The sequence below is a fragment of the Coloeus monedula genome, assembly GCF_965178545.1.
Source record: "Coloeus monedula genome assembly, chromosome: 12".
Lineage (NCBI taxonomy): Eukaryota > Metazoa > Chordata > Aves > Passeriformes > Corvidae > Coloeus > Coloeus monedula.
Genome location: NC_138792.1, coordinates 11,390,623 through 11,407,267, shown reverse-complemented (window position 1 = coordinate 11,407,267; position 16,645 = coordinate 11,390,623). Strand labels below are relative to the sequence as shown.

Genomic DNA, 16,645 nt, shown 5'->3' with positions numbered 1-16,645 from the left:
GGCACCACAGCTCCGTCCTGGCCCAGCTCGTCTCGGCGGTGCAGCCTCAGCTCCCGGCCTATCATGAGCGTATCTGCAGCTTCGAGGGTGTAGCTGGTGCCGTTTGGGTTTCCCTTCATTTGATGGCAGTACAAGCACCAAACAAGGCTGAGAGAGAGGAAACTCAGTCCTTATTCAAAGTGACTTTCCCGGCCCCTAGACTCCCAAGTTAAGTCCCCAAGGTTGTCACCCTGGTTTTATCATGGTCAGCGCTCACCAAGAGTGTCCAGTCCCTAATGCAGGCATGACCACAATAGCCCTAAATAGGAGGTTTGCTTTGGACCATTAGTGCCTTCATTCCCCAAGAGCAGCTTCTTCTTTCCCTCCTTGTTTTCCCCAGATGCCACCCAAGTGTTTTCAACTGTTCACCAGGATCCCATGGCTGTGTGGCTCAAGTGTTCTGCCTCCCTGAGCCCACAGAAGCCAACAAAACCCAGTGACAAAACCAGGCAGCTCCAGAAAGGGAGCAAGGGGACAATTACGCTTTCACCACCAGTTGTTTGGGGTTTGAGATTACGCCAACTCCCCACACATCCCAGAAAAACAGGTCCAAGTGGTTGGAAAAAGGCAAAGGCCCTCAAGGGCTGATGACCAGCTCAGGGCAAATCAGAATAGGGCTAAAGCTTAGGGAAGGCAAAGAAAAAAAGGTTCAAGGGGCTGGTGTGGCTTTTAGCTGCCTGACCAGCTGCAAAACCACCTGGTGACAGTTCAGCCACAGGTGTCAGAGCAGTCATGGATAAGAAACCTCTGGAGAGAAAGAGGACTGGGGGCTTTTGGGGCAGAAGAATTTGTCCTGATTTCTAACAAAATTAGGGTACAGGCTGCTGGTGGCTGCCGCTGCCAGCAACACCAGGCATAGACTGTGCTACAACAGGAATCATGGCAAGAGAGGAAGGCCAAATTCCCCGTGGGATAAAACACTGGGTGGCAAGGACCCAAACACAGTCCCAGACTGTGTCTCCCTGACATCAGAGAGACCCACCAGCCACTGGAAACATGGCCTTTTGGGGCAGTAACCTAGGCCTTCCAGAGCACAGCGTCAAGGAGAAGCATTGCAGTCATGGGGAGCTATTTCAGGGGAGCTGTAAGGCAAGTGCCTCAGTAAGACAACCTTGGGATGCTGCTGGGGTCAGAGGAAGTGTCCTGGGGACCAGTGTCATGGATTTGCACATGCCAGACAATGTAACAGGGTCTGACCCTGCCAAGAATGCTGAGTTCAAGTGAATATTTCCAATGAGTCTTTTGTTAGTTCTTTGGTTACAGCTCAAGCTGGTGCTTCCAGAGAGGAACCCCTACCCCAATTCATACCTCTCAGTTATACCCCTGACACTCATCACTCAATCCAACTCAATCACTAAATTCTGGTTGGCAGTATCTTGATTTCTTTCTGGGTTTCACAGGAGCTGGGCTGGCTGCCTTCTGATGTTACTTGATTCTCCTGGGATTGTCTCCTTGGTCCTTATCATCTCCATTCTGCTCATATCTTCTGAATTCCGAGAGTGCTTTGTTAGCAGCATCGTTTTATCAAAAATTTATGTTTGGTCAACTCTTATGGCCTAAGGCTTTGGCTACTTCAGGTGCTAATGATGAGCCAGCAGTGCTAAACGAGACTGTTCAGACAGGAGAATACAGTTCATCAATTTCTGTTGTAGCTTCCCAGGACCCCCGTGCCTCCGCCCGGTCCCGCGGTTCTGCATGCTCCTTGTATTCCCGCACGTTCCTATATTCCCACACCCTCCTGTATTCCCGCACTCTCTGCATTCCCGCACCCTCCTGTATTCCTGGCCGCGCTCCCTCTGTGTCGCCGCAGGCGAGTGGGGCCGGGGGGGGCAGAGCCAGCCCGTGTTTGAGGCCGTGCCCGGCACCGGCGGCAGCCATGGACACAACGTGACCAAAGGTCACCTGCACCGCCCCGGCAGCGCCGTGGCTCCGCCGCCATGGCCTCCCGCCGTGCGGAATCGGTTCCTCCTTCGCCCAACGCCGGGAGGGGAAGCGCGGAGTGAGAGAGAGCTGGGGAGAGTGAGCTGCGCCCTGCTGGGGACAGCCCTGCGAGAGGCACCGCCATGGCCCGGCAGGAGCGGGAGAAGAGCGTGGCAGAGCAGAAGGTAGCTGGCATCTCCCGGAGGTTCTCCTTCCTGGATGCCGCCCAGCCCCGAGCAAGCAGTCTGGCCCGCAGTTCCCATCTCTGGTCAGCCACCCTGGAGAGCAGGGAGCGTTTCCGTACACTGCAGAAGATGGACACCAACAAAAGCATCAACTGGAGCAGGCACAGCCTGGGGAGCTGGGGTAGGACTTCAGGCAGGTCCCCCACTAGCCCCAGCAGTACACGGAGGAAGGAGCTGAAGGAAATCCTCCTGCAGAGCAACAGCCCTGGCAGCACCATGCGGTTTGCCACTGCTCAGAAGACCTCCAACACCAGCAGTCTTCCTGCAGGACTGCACCAAGAGCAGAAGCCTGAGCAGAGCCCTGATCTGCTGCCCCTTGTCCTTGATCCCCTGGAACACACATGGCTGCTGACGGTGGCTGAGGGTGATGCGGACAGCATCATCAAACTGCTGGACCTGGATCCCAGCCTGCTGACCAGGAGAGACTTTGTGACAGGTTTCACTGCCCTCCACTGGCTTGCCAAGCATGGTCTCCACGAGAGCTTCATCCAGGTCATCTCTCATGCCCAGAAGAAAGGCTACCCTGTCAACATGAACATCCCCACAGCCAGCGGCGGGCTCACCCCCTTGCACCTGGCTGCCTTGCAGGGACACGAGGTGCTCATCAAGGTGCTGGTGGGAGCTTACGGGGCAGACACCACCTGCAGGGACCACAATGGGCGCAAGGCTTGGCAGTACCTGCCAGCAGACACCTCCAGGGACCTGAAGGAGCTGGCAGGGGCCTTGGAGGAGGACTTGGTCCAGCTGCACTCTCACAACACCAACAACAACTGTAAGTCATCCAAAGAGGCTGGGGCAGGGCAGGACTCTGTGGACTCTGGGGCCGAGGGAAAAACCCAGCACTCCTGGAGCCTGTCGACTCTCCGAGGCTTTGTTAGACAGGCATTTGCTTTCTTTCACGAGCGCTGAAGCTCTCCTGGCCCCATTCACCTGTAAACCCATGTTGGATAGCAGCCAGAAAAGCCTGCAGGGAGCTGGGAACTTGGGTGCTCAAAATCCTGGCCAAGTGAGGGTTAAACCATGGCACCATGGCCACCCTGGCTCTTGTGGTCTTTTGGGGCTGTTCTAGTGTGTGTGTAGAGCACTATGGCCACTGGGAGCACTGCCTTGGGACAGCCCTTCAAAAAAAACTGCCGGTCTGCATAGGGGATTTTGCCCTATGCCCCTGCGGATGGGGACTCTGTGCTGCATCCCAGCAGATCCCCATGGCAGGGGCTCACACGTCAGCTCTGCATGCCCAGAGGAGGATGCTGACCCACCATGTGTGGATCCCATGCTGCAAATGCTTTCCAGCTCTCTGTGAGATCTCTTGATCCCTGCCATATGCACCTTCTCTGGGTTGATGTTTGTTTATGACAGCTGATTATAAAGCTGATTCTCAGTAGAGTAAGAGCTAAGGGCCCTGTTTGTGAGAGGAGTCCAGGTCAAGAGAAGCCTTTCAAAGTGCAAAACAACTCACACTGGCAGCCCTTCCCTGGAGATCCCCATCCCAGGAAACCTGAAATGCTCAACCCCATTAGGAATGAGGGCCAGAGTTAAGGAGGCAGGAACAACACCAGTGGGGCAGCATGTGGTGGCTCCTGTGCGGATTAGAGTTCAGGAACAGCTCTGGAAAGATGATTCATTCTTGGAAACTGTGGAAAAGGTATGGGAAGGCTGTGAGATTGAGATTATTTTTATTGATACTGAGATCATACTCAAAAATGAAACTGATGAACATCACTGCAGCAGCGTAACACTGCATGTATGTCTCGGTCACTGCATTAAAAGGGCAAAACCTCTGCTCGTCTCTTTGTGTTTTGTTCACCAAGTGGAGCTCTGCCCTGATGATTTCAACTTTTTACATTCTCAAAGGCTAGGACTGCTTCAAAATATCTTCAGAAAAACAACAGCCCCTTCCTCTTTTTCATCAGCATGAGACTATTCCTATGCCCCGAAATAGCAGTCCCGTTTGAGAAGTGCTTCTCAGACAGGAACTGGGGAGTTTCTGTTCCCCAGGGCAGCCCTTGCAGGGACACCTTCTTTGGGAGGGCAGTTGTGGTTTCTTTCCAGCTGCCTTTCAGGGGGTCTGCAGGGGTGACCAAGGGACTCAAGGTGATCCAGCCTGGCTACACAGGTGAATTTGCAGCTTGATGCAGAAAAGATACACAAAGACACACAGATAATTTCCTCTGGGGAAATAGAGCCTGAGGGTTCCAGAGATCCTGAGCTAAGTTATATTCAGATCCAGTTATATTCCAACTGTGTTTTGAAATGCTGCTTGGACACCAAAATAATCCAGTCTGCAGCAATGACATGTGGAAGAGCGACCTCCACATGAGTGAACAGGGATCCAGTGACTGGATAATGCCCAGTCCAGGTGCCTGGGTGGACATATAGGTGTGTATGGACATCTTTTTAATCCCTGAGGTCAGCAGCACATACATACAAAACACAGTAGGACTAGATTTAATGCCTGATCTACAACAGTTCTGTAATGTCTAATTCAGTTCAGTCAGTTCTGTAATCTCTAATAGATTGAAGAAGTTGGCAACACAGCTCCTTCTGGAACTGCTGTGGCCACGTCCACGCCATGGGAGAGCAGGCTGACTTCTCACAGGTCTGCTCACGCCAGCACAAACTCCATGAACAGTACTGATGTCAAGTTCTGGTAACCAAAGTGCTGTTGATAAGACAGATAAGACTGACAAAATACTTTTGACCTATTAGTCTTCTGTCACCCTTTTGCAGCTGTCAGGGAAGGGGCACAGGATGGCTCTTACATCCTCCTCGGAGTAAGGCACAGAGTAAACAGTGGAATTAATGAGAATTTCCTTGAAGGAGCCATTTCCTTGGAAATAGTACCTGTGGCTTAGTCACACTCCACCTGGAAACATGGACTTAAATGTTCCACTTGAAAGTAAAATTTTGCTGACAAATGCTGTACTTAAATACAACAAAATGCTTTTCAGTAATTGCCTCCTCTTGACAGATAACCAAAGCCCTCTAAAGACAACTTTCCTCCCCATCTTTTGGTCATGGGTTTGACCCTGTATTCTGTGCTGAGACAAATTAGGTGGGGACTTCAGAAACAGCAGGACCAGAACTCTGCTTCTCTAGATGTGTTACAACATACTCACCATTGCCACCCCCTGCCCTGGCTGGGTTCCTTTCCACTGAGAAAAAAAAAAAAAAAAAAAAAAAAAAAAAAAAAAAAATCTTCTTCCAGTGACCCTCCCCTTTGTTTCACTCGGTTCATTTTCATACCTACAGAAAGGCAGTTGATTTGGATATAGAGACATGTTTAAAAAATATTCCTCAAGTATACAATCAGCTCTAACTTCACTTTTCACTCAGAAAACAAAACATATCCACCAAAATCAACGGACTAGAATATCCAAATCTTTTTTCTTTAAAGCTTCTGTTGATGTCTCAGTTATCCTGTGCTAGCCCAGTTCTGCAGATTCTTGATCCCCTCTCACAAGGAGGCAAGGGCAAAGAGAGCTGCCACAGACAACAGAAAACTTTCAGACCCAGACATATTTATTTGGTTAAGGTTCTGCAGAAGATTAAGTTTAACCCAAGTTTAATTTGTACTAAATTTACTTTGTGCTATCCCTCAATGTCCAGTTTGAAAAGCAGATTCAGTCAAACAGGGAAAATAATACAAGGGCTTATTTTCCAAAACAGTTTCTTAGTAGAAGCTACTTTCATCTAATAAAAATATCACAGTCATGATAGCAATAGGGAGACTTTCTAATAAATAGTAATAAATTGTTCAATCCATTGCTCAGGAAAGTTTCCCCACAAATGCCATAGAAAAAACTGTCTTTCCCTTCTCAAGTCCATAAAATCAGTTTTCCTCCACAGACACAATTAGAGAGAAACTCTATGAGCAGTTTTGCCTGCCAGCAGTGATGTGGAGAGGCTGGGGGAGGTTCACTGGGCTCCAAGGCATAATTCCAATCCTCAGCAGTGCTGTTATTTCCTGAACGCTCCCTTCAAAGAAAAGAGCGCAGAAGAGATTTGAAAATCATTGGGGTTAAAGTGGCTGCAGCACGTGAGCCTCTGTTCAAACATCTCTGGTAATGCTGTTTGCTGCTTCCCCCTGATGATGAACTAGAGTCCAGACTCTTACCAGACAGGGTAAGAAGCTAGAGGATACCCCTGACGTATCCTGAAGTTGGCAAAAATACCAGCCTTGCTCACCCCAACTGACAGAACCCTGCAGCACACCTTAGGAGGGAGAGACCTCATGACCTGAGTGAGATGTGCATTTCTTAGCATTTACTTGTTTGGCACATGCTGTGCCCAGCGTTATTTGTTCTGAGTTGCAATACAAAGGAGATAGACCTATTTACCTTCAATGTGAAAAGCAGCAACACAGAAGGTGTGGCAGCCTGAAGCTTCCTCAGGAAGCTGCCTCTCAGGAATGAACCCACCACGACAGGCTGAACCCAGGAATGAACCCACACACCGTGGCAGCCCTCAGTGCTACAGCTGAGAACAGGCTCACAGCAACAGGGACCTTCCTGCTGACCAGAGCAGCTACTGCAGGGCAGCACTGCAGAATGGAAAGGACTGGGTGCAGAGCCACAGCCTCCTCCGCTTCCCTGCAGTAAATTGGTTTCACATGCCCCAGCAGAGAATACCAGCACGGGGGAGCCAAGTGCCAACTATCCAGAGACCTTGAATTCCCTTTTTCCTCTCCTTTTTTAAATTGCTGCAAACTCTCCCTTTAAGCATCTTAAATTTCTACCTGTCTGCTGAGAATGTTTTATACTAAGCTGCACCTGTGGTTGGCATTGACTTATCAAACCAACACCGACTTCTGAACAAAACTCAGGTTATTTAATATGCTAGGGAATACACAGACATTATGTGCTACACTCTACTGCATTTTGTAAGAGATTTTCTTCAGTTCTGATTTTCACTTTTTTTTTTAATTGGTACTTTGCTCCTGAAGGTTTACAGTCAGTGAAAAGGAACAGCCTTCTCTACCTGAAGAGAAAAGAGCTGCCAGGTTCCTCATACTAAGTGAGAATGTAAGTAACATTACTGTGAATTTTATTGTTACAATCTCACCACATATGTATGAAATAACTTCAACAAAGTCATTCAGGTCCATATTTATTAGTAAGCCTGTGCACTGTCAATGCTCATGGTGATGCCTGAAAGAACACTAATCGAACACAGTCTGCATGTTTCAGATACAAAGATTTTCCCAGTTAACATCAACATCTCTCAGACCAGCTTATAAAAACCCCACACTGGGGACTGCAGTCCAGCACCACAGAAGGAGTGACTTGAGGGTGTTATCGATCTGACACAGAAAGACCAGTGTTCATTAGAGCTCCCGGTACACTTTCTCTTACAAGCCCAGTTTAGTCCTCCTCCAGTGTCTCCTTTTGGAGTTGTACCTAAGACAAAAGCAGAGTGAATTAGCAAAATGCACACACACATTTGTGAAACATGAAAGCAAAACAGCACATGATGAAGTCTCTTCCAGGAGAGCACATTAACTTGTGAGCATGTACTTGTCCGTGTTAAGAACAAATGCTTTCACCAGGGTGTGGGTGAAACCACAGACAGTATTAACAGAGTTGCTCTCAGCAGGAAAATGGCAGCACTCCCACAGCAGGAAGCACTGCAATTGCAGCCTGCTTTAACACAAAGCTTGGACAGAACTGATGACCCAGCTACTCAAATGCCAGGAGACAAAAATCTGTGATTTTGCCCGAGGATCAAGTATTTCAAAATACTGCAATTTAGCTAGAACAGAACCCAGCTGTAACCTGGCACGTGGAAGAAAAGGATCCAGCTGAGTGCACACACCACTCATCCTGCCTAGAAACAAGTTGAGAGCAGCTACAAGAACAGAATCTAACAATGTTGTGCTGTGTCACTGCGTGAGCCAGCCAATGCTGCTGTTGCTCTCCTCACTGCTTAGAACAAAGAGAGAAAAAGGAATTCTGTTGCCTTAAAAAACCCAGATGAAGGAGTGTACGAGATAAAAAGCTCTCTGACTGCCTGAGTGATCGAACTATGCTGCAGCTTTCAACTAGAGGCATCGGACAGGCACCACCCTGTGCATGCCCCATGCGCACCCAGTGTGTCACAGCACTCAGCATTTCCCTAAGCACAATGCTTGAAAACAAACAAAACAGGAAAGCAAGGAACTATAGCAAATTAATTCCGCAGTCAGGTGCCAAGCATCTCCTACTATCAGTCTGATTTCCTATACATCCACTAAGTCCTTTCCTCCCTTACACACCATCCCCTGAACCTGAGAGCTCCCATGCTCAGGAACTGTTCCTTGAGAATGAAGGAGCCCAGAGGAGCAGCTATGAGAAAAGACAGGTATTGGGAACGGGAATATCAGGAATAGAGAAGCTACCAGTGTACAAAATCTGGAATAAATCATCCACACATACAGTTCAAGTTTTCAGGTTACATGTACCATCACTGAACGTCTGTGGACGCTTGCAGAGAACTGGTGCAAAACCACTACAGAAGAGAATGGCATGGAAGCCCCACGCTGCCTCAAGAGGCCTCACCTGCATGGCCCTCACGACCACAAAACTGCGCTTTTGCTGGCATACACGCCATCAGCTCCCGCCTTCGGCCCGTACGGCCCAGGCCGCCTGACTAAGCCTGCGCGGCCGCAGCTCCTCAGAAGGCACCAGCCGAGCTCATTACCTGATCTTATTGCCGGTTTTCATGCGAATCCACTGCGGGATAGGCCGGTTCTGCTTCTGCTTCTTGGCGAGGAAGCGTTTGATCTTGAACGTCTTATGCGACGACTGCAAGAGAGCGCAGCGGTCAGTCCCTCACACAGCCCCAGCCCCGCCAGGCCTCGGCGAGCCGGGAATGCTGTAACCCGGCTCCCTCCCGCTCCCTCGCGGCCGCCCCGCCCCGCCGGCCCGCTCGCCGGGACCCCCGAACGCGCCGGCTTCGGGGAGAGGGCTCGGGGCGCGGCCGGAGGGCACGGATGGCCGCGGATGTCTCACCATGGCGCGGAGCGGAGCGGCGTCCCGGCGATGGCGGCGTCCGAGAAGGCGGAAAGGAGGGGGCGGAGCGGCGATGGCGGCGCGGGCGCAGCGCCCCCTGCCGGCCCGGCGGTCCCGCACGCAGTGAGGGACGGCGGCGGCCGAGCGAGTTTGTGCGAGTTTATTTGGGTTCAGTACAAATAAAAGCTATGGCTAAAATTCGCTATCTCGGGAGGAGCTGCTACTGGCGAAGTCTCGTTCTGGGCTGTAAAACAATACTTCAAGTTATGAGGGAAGAGGAAGCAGTTCTGAGAGGGCAGGAGTTCAGAAGTGTTTCAGACTTGAGAGAAGGCAAGATGCTGGAAAAGAACAGGATGCCCAACCAGCTACATTTGATTAAAAATAAACATATCAATGTAGGGAGACTTTACATGAGAATTTATCACGACATATTCAACTATTAAGCCAGCTTATTCATACACTCCAACTTAAGTTACTTTATCCAGAGAACCAATGAAGAGGACAGTCTCTCCCTCCCTAACACGGTTACTGCACTGCCAGATGTTCTGCTTATGTGCCGAAAGGCTCCTGTCAACTGGTACCTCAACAACCCCAGCCTGTGTATGTACCTCAGTGCTAGACTGACACACTTTAGCTTTCACTGCCTCAGGTAGGAGCACCACACAACACAGCAACACCTGTGTTAACTCCAGGCAAGTTCAAGCTTCCTCTGCTTAAGTGCATCCAACACTGGCTCCAATTGCCTTAGAGTAGAGCTCTGGCTTTTGATCCAGGTTTCATCCCCTCCTGACCACAACTCATTTATTATCAAACTTAAGGCCATAAAGTCTTTCTATTTCGCAAAGATTCTCTTCTCTGTTGTAGTTAGATGCTGGGAAAATAAGTTCAAATAACTGAAAATATTACAATGAGAACACATTTCAAATTCCAAATCTACACTGAGGTTCTTTAACCAGAAACATCCAACAGCACCATGCCCCCTTTTCTTCCTTTGTTCCTTCTTCGCTCCGAAGGCACTTCTGGATTGCGTAGGACATGCTCTTTGGCTGCACAGACAGTCAGAACACATAAGGCTTGCACATCAGTCACTCCTCTTCTTTCGTGTGACTGGTCTCACCCTCTTGTTTCTTATCCACTCCCTGATCTGGGGGCTTTGCAGCACTGTCTTCATACTGACACAATCTGCTCCGGCTTCGGGCTCCAGGCTGGTACAGCTGCATTGCTGGGCGATCCTGAAATAAATCAAAACTATTTAGACTCTTTCATAGCTTCCTGCTCTCAGGGTTATTATGGCATTTCTATGGTATTAGAAATGGCTCAAATTCAAACTTTTCAGGCTAAGTTTAATTATTCCACAGTGATGGCAATGTAACTTCAATTGTCCCAAATCAAGGCTGTCTCTGTTGTAAAGCAACATCCCTGTTCAAGCCACAAAGAACACTGCTCATAGTTAAGGTTATTTGTGACGAGTTTCCTGTTGAGTTCAGCTTACACTCTCTCAGAAGAGAGGCCAACTTCAAAGTTTCAAAACCCCGAGTTTCATTTGTACCTGATAGTGTCTTAAGTGATACAGAAAACAAGTACAGTGATGCTGCAAAACCAGATTCTGTAGAGTAGATAAAACTGCACTCAAGACATTATTTCTTGAGCCTACATGACATGTCAAATTCTGCAAGTTGCAGTTCCCTATTTCAAGGAACCTGTTCAATCACACTCCCACTTTGAGATGCATTTTCAAGCACCTACATCATCAGCAGACACAGACACATTACTGATACTCTACCAACACCTTAAAGAGACAGCCTACGGCAGAAGTCAGCAAATGAAAAGGGATCAATGTCTTACAATTTAACCCATGTTTTTTTGGCTTAATTCTTACACAGTGACAAGAAATACCACTGTTAAGCAAAGTTTAGTGGACATTTCCAGCAATGGCAGAGTTTATTGCTAGAGAAGGGAGAAGTTCCAACAGAGAAACCACATGGTTCTTTCCTTGAAGTGCTTTTATCCTAAAAACCACAAACTGATCCCTATGAATCAACACATGCATTTAAAGAAATCCAGCACCTTGTTTCTGATACGATCCCTCTTAATTGTATCCTCTTTTTTATCATCTTTGGTTACTTTCTCAGATTTGTCCATGCTGCTGGTAAAGTCTGTAAGATCACTTTTCTTTCCCTTTTCTCTGAGTAAGTCTCTCTCCTTTTTCACCTCTTCCTCTTTTCTTCTAAAAACCTTCTCTTTCTCATAGCGCTCTTTCTGCCTCCGACGCTCCTCTTCTTGGCGTCTCAGTTTCTCTCTCTGTGCTCTCTCATATTCTCTGTCTCTGTCAAAATCTCTATCTCGGTCCCTGTAGTCCTTTACACACTCATCTTCTGATCTGTATGAAAACAAAACTGAAAATTAAGCTCAAAAGATTCATCAAACAGAGCTGGGAGATCAATGTAACAGCGGTGTAAATGTGCAATAAGAAGACGACACACTGGCAGGTTCTAGGGAGCTCTTGGGAGACTGTGATAGCCCAGGTCATGCATGACAGCCAGAGAGGACACTGACCACTAGAGTTTCCCAGCCTCCTACTTGCATAGCTGGCTGAATCTCTTCTGGCTTTGAAAAAACATCTGAATTTGTCTGTCTTATCTGTATTTCTCACATGGCAGAACTGAACCTCGAACAGATCACGGAGCTGTTGAGAATTACATTTTCCATTTTGACTTTTTACAAGACTTAGTGGTACTTGTAACTGGAGAACACTTCTCCTCTTACCATGGTTATAATAATTATCTCATTGCAAGGACAGTGCTCACAGCCTGCTGCAGTTACCTACATATGGGCTTCTTTAGTGGAGTTCCTATAATGAGTTGTAAAAATATTAAAATCTGTCCATTAATGAAGAACTTTCAGGTAATTCACAGAGCTTTCTGTAATTATGGGGATGTGCACTGCCACAGAGAACACAGCCCATGCCTTATATCAGAAAAAATGTTTGAAAGGAATTTCAAAACATGGTCATGGCAGAGCAACCTAAGCTTCAATACAATCAGGAAACAAGTTATAGATACATATATATTTATAGCAAGTACTAGAATACTTTTTTGCCTTCTCTTCTTTTGTCTCCCCATCAGATCGTTTGGCAGATGCACTACTCGCATTTTTTTCCTCCCTCAGAGTCTCTTTTTCCAGTTTCTTGGATTTTTCTTTTCTCTCCAAGTCTTTTTCATCTTTTTCAGGCTTCTTAAGTAGCTACAAAGAAAACAGAAGTCTCAACTAAAAAGCTCACTCTAATACATATTGTCTGGCATAACACCGAAATTGCATCAAAGGAACCACAGTCTGGTAAGAAGTAAACATTAAAGAAATATTACTGCAAATCACAGTATTTCTAAAAGCTGGAGTGTATGAGTAAGCATTATTCACACAGCAGACTAGGATTTTTCTCCTAAACCAGGCCGTTTTAGAAAGCTTAAAAACAGTCTCCATTCCATAGTTAATTTACAATCCTGTTTACCGCAGCATGTACAACAGTCACATGACAAAAACTTTAAATACTACTATGAAACATTACAGCATGTAAACCTTTACAATGCCTGCTATTGAATATTACAAAAAATTGGTCATTTACTAACACCAAACTCATGTGATTCTTCACACAATACCCAAAGCACATTTTGAGACTGATATACAAATAATAGGGGAAAGGGAGTGTAACAGTTTATAATAAAGAACTGTTCTAGACCTTAATCTTTGGTTCTTCTTTTGATCTGTCTCTTTCTTTTTCTGGGCATCTGTCTACTTTCTTCAGTTTTTCTGCTTCTTTTCTCTTCCTTCTCTCCTCCTCCTTCCATTTTCTTCTTTCTTCTTCTCTTTGTCTTTTTCTTTCTAATTCTCTCCTCCTTCTCTCCTCTCTTTTTTCTTCTCTCAGTCTCTGTGTATGTAAAAGCAAAGAGAAATAGTGACTCTCCACACCAGAAAATATCTCTTTAAGCCATCAAACAATTCACCTCAAAGCTGCCTCTATTACCAAAAAAAAAAAAAAGCCCTGTCATCTCTGTTGTTGTGAACCTGAATATGTTGCAGCAGTATTTTTTTTACTCACAAGCCTTAATTTGTATTGTCTTAAAAAACCCAAACACAACACTGGCCTCAGCCTTTATCATTTGAATTGTAATTAAATCTGCCCCACCTCTGATTTTCTCCATTGCTAGAAGTTAAAATAACATTATGTGCTAGAAGAAGGATATCTACAAGGACCTCAGCCATAACTGCACTAAAAATGGAAGCACTAAAACGGAATCTGTTTTGTCAGTGCAACAAGAGGCGTTTTACTGTAACCAGAATGTACACAAAGCACCACCATTCCTACAGGCACAAAGCACCACCATTCTAACACTCTAGTCCTTTAAAATATATGAACCAGAAGTAGACAAGCTGGGTCAAAAGCTCCTTCTTCAAAAGAAAGAGCAGAAATGCATCAATATACAATGAGCAAGACATAGAATGAGCAAACGGTACTTGCAAACAACAAGCAAATTCTGGAGGTAAGTTTTACCTGTTTATTTTTCAAGAAGTTCAATAGAGGAGTAGTCTTTTTAGCTGGAGAATAGACAAAACAAATGTAAGTATTTTGTCTTATCCAATAGTGCAATACTTACAACAAAGCTGTATATGAAGGGAAGCAGCCTTACACATTCCCCCGCCTGTCTCCTCTCACATATAGTAATACAGCAGTGAAACAAGTATTCCAAACCTATCTCCAAACAGTGGCAACTATTAGGATTCCATAAACTACTTTAGCATACTAATAGGATATCCATTACACCTATCTCTACATTCAGTCTGCAATAGGCTTTTCCCAGACTCTCTCATTTTTAAAGAGATCCCTGCAACATACTTAAAAAGAGCAACCTGGTCATTTTTTAGTGGTATTTTACCCAACCACACTATATCTGAACTTTTGCCTGCATGGAACATCACTGATCACAGCACTGTGTATTAAACATCACTGCATCTCACTGAAATGCAGCCACTTCACAGCCTGGTCTGGCTAACAACATCTGCAACAGGAAGGAACTTTGTTATCTAAAACTTATACCTACAGAAGAATTTAGAGCAAGGGAACAAAACAAAAAACACTGAGTAATATTAGCCTAAAGGTTCAACAAATACTAAGCAGGCACACAAAAGAATTCAGTCTCCTTCAGGTTGAGCTTCAAATTACAAACCATGTATGTTTCTTTGTGATCTAGGAAAATGTAACTACAGTACGCAGATTTCCATACCTATTAGCTCTTTGTTTCTTGCCTCTATTTCCTCCAACAAAGTTTCAGGAGTGGAGGTTAGTTTTTCATCATCTGCACTGTAACTTTCCAAAAACTTCTTGTATTCTGGATCTACACAGAAGAGACGGAAAAAAAAAAGGGGGAAAAAAAAAAAAAAGAAGAGATACTGTAGCATGAAAAGTATTTGCATTGTGCACTGCTGAGTTACAGTTACTTGAGTTGGGTTGTTTATATGCCACCTTTACATAAGTTAGCAGCTCTCAAATGAGCTGCTGTATTATGTTTGTGTGGAACAATCATATTTAATAGATTTCTAGCTGACAAAGCAGTACTCATAAACTTCACATATAATTAAGCAAACATCCTATTGGTGGAACTATAGTGTCACAGCAAAAACATTACATTCAAATTACTGCTAAGGGTTTCAACTCTACACGTGCAAAACAAACTAGCTAACAAAGATGTTATACCATCTTCGATAGTTCCAGTTTTGGCATCCTTTTTCTTACTCTTCTTTTTTGCAGCTTTTTGGAAAGGTGCAAACTCAACTATGGCAGCATATTCCTGACCTGTTAAGAGGAGAGGAAAGAATACATTAAAATAAAAACGAAACAGATATAAAATAGAGTATATTGTCCACATCTAAAGCAGGAAGGTAAGTCTCACAAGAAATATGCAATACTAGAAGAGACTACTTACACAGCATTAAAAAATTATTGTATTTGGAAAGCCATTTAATAAAAAAACCCCACTTTACAGACAGCAGAATTCATGACCTTAATACTCTCACTATACTAAAAAACCAGCAAATCCACAGACTGACAAGGACATACTAGATTAATGACTGCCCATGACTATCAGTTCAGCCAACTCAGTGGCACCACACCACATTATGGCCTCATCCTACAGACTCTGTGTTCATTGTGCAAGAAAGAATATTTCAAGTTACTGCAACTGAGGCAAATCTTAATTTTTGACAAAATACAGTAGAATGCAACACATTACAAGCAGGCTTTAAAGCTTTATCTTCTGATAAGAACACTACACTTATGGCTGCACAAATTCAGGTGGGTATGGCAAACACAGTTTGTTTGCTGTTACACTGCAAACCCGCTCATTTAAAGGACCTAGATGTTATTGGAACTATATATGTATGCATTTCTAGATGCGTTGGAAATGTTATTTGAGGCACTAAACCCAAAGAAGTCAGACGTGGGTGTTCACACCCACCCCTCCAAAATTCAACCAGCACACGCAGACAGCAGGAAAGCAGCAACATCCATCGAGTGCCGTTCACTTGCCTTTGTGATCGACAAAAACATAGCCGTCGAAGCGATCCCTGAAGAGGACTATGTCTTCCTGGTTCTTGAAGTTGATGTAGGCTCTCGAGAACATGTGCGGGTATAAGCTGCAGAGACACAAACCGAGAGCGCTCGGCTGACGAGGCGGCGACGCCACTGGGGCCCGGCTGGTGGCAGCGACGGCTCCCGGGAGCGCCCGGGCTGGGCCGGCGGCCGTACCTGGAGTCGTTCGCGAAGAACTCGAAGTAGTCGTGCTCGGGCAGAGGCTGCAGGTGCTCCTCCAGCTGCTCCTTCGTCAGGCTGGGCGGCAGCCGGCGGATCACCACCTGCGGCACGGCAGGACCGGCGCTCAGGGCGGCGGCAGCACCGGGGACGAGTCATTACCGCGCCTCCCCCGACAAGTCCCGTCCCAGGAGGCCCCCGCAAGGGCCCGTTAGCAGGGCAAGGTCCCGTTACAGAAGGGGAGCCCTGTTACCGGAGGGAGGAGGGGCCCGTTACAGAGGGTGAGCCCCGTTACCGGGAAAGGCGTCGTTCCCGGCGGCGCGCAGGCCCCACCTTGCTGAGCGTCTCCTTCTTGTCCTTGGGCCGCTCCAGGCGATCGAGCTCGGCGGCACCGGCTCTGCCGTCCGTGCCGGCAGCGGGGCCCGTGCCCGACCCTGCGGCCAGCAGAACCCCCGGCCCGGCGGAGGCCCCGCGCCGCTCCTTGGGCCTGGCGTTCTCCTTGTCCTCCTTCATCCCGATCCTGATTCCGGGCCCGGGCAGCGCCGCGCGCACCCAGTGACCGCCGCCTCTCGCGAGACTGCGTCTTAAAGGAGCCGCGGCGTCCGCTGGACTACGACTCCCAGCGTGCACCGCGCCCGCCACCTCCGATC

The 16,645-nt window shown here is 46.9% G+C and overlaps 3 protein-coding genes across 3 annotated transcripts; 1 reads left to right on the top strand and 2 right to left on the bottom strand.

The window, feature by feature from the left end:
- Window positions 1-2,102: 2,102 nt before the first annotated feature.
- On the top strand, window positions 2,103-3,113 carry SOWAHD (sosondowah ankyrin repeat domain family member D; the record flags this gene model as incomplete). Its single annotated transcript, XM_082289706.1, has 1 exon — window positions 2,103-3,113. One exon carries the CDS (start codon window positions 2,103-2,105, stop codon window positions 3,111-3,113), a length of 1,011 nt encoding a protein of 336 aa, XP_082145832.1.
- A 4,184-nt stretch (window positions 3,114-7,297) lies between these two features.
- On the bottom strand, window positions 7,298-9,323 carry RPL39 (ribosomal protein L39). The gene is made up of 3 exons (XM_082289568.1): window positions 9,194-9,323; window positions 8,883-8,986; window positions 7,298-7,603 (listed from the first exon to the last, which is right to left on the bottom strand). Exons 1-3 carry the CDS (start codon window positions 9,194-9,196, stop codon window positions 7,555-7,557), a joined length of 156 nt encoding a protein of 51 aa, XP_082145694.1. The 5' UTR covers window positions 9,197-9,323; the 3' UTR covers window positions 7,298-7,554.
- Window positions 9,324-10,263: 940 nt separating this feature from the next.
- On the bottom strand, window positions 10,264-16,543 carry UPF3B (UPF3B regulator of nonsense mediated mRNA decay). Its single transcript, XM_082289566.1, has 10 exons — window positions 16,329-16,543; window positions 15,993-16,099; window positions 15,774-15,880; window positions 14,943-15,041; window positions 14,473-14,583; window positions 13,743-13,786; window positions 12,930-13,118; window positions 12,285-12,436; window positions 11,261-11,573; window positions 10,264-10,425 (listed from the first exon to the last, which is right to left on the bottom strand). Exons 1-10 carry the CDS (start codon window positions 16,506-16,508, stop codon window positions 10,279-10,281), a joined length of 1,449 nt encoding a protein of 482 aa, XP_082145692.1. The 5' UTR covers window positions 16,509-16,543; the 3' UTR covers window positions 10,264-10,278.
- Window positions 16,544-16,645: the final 102 nt, after the last annotated feature.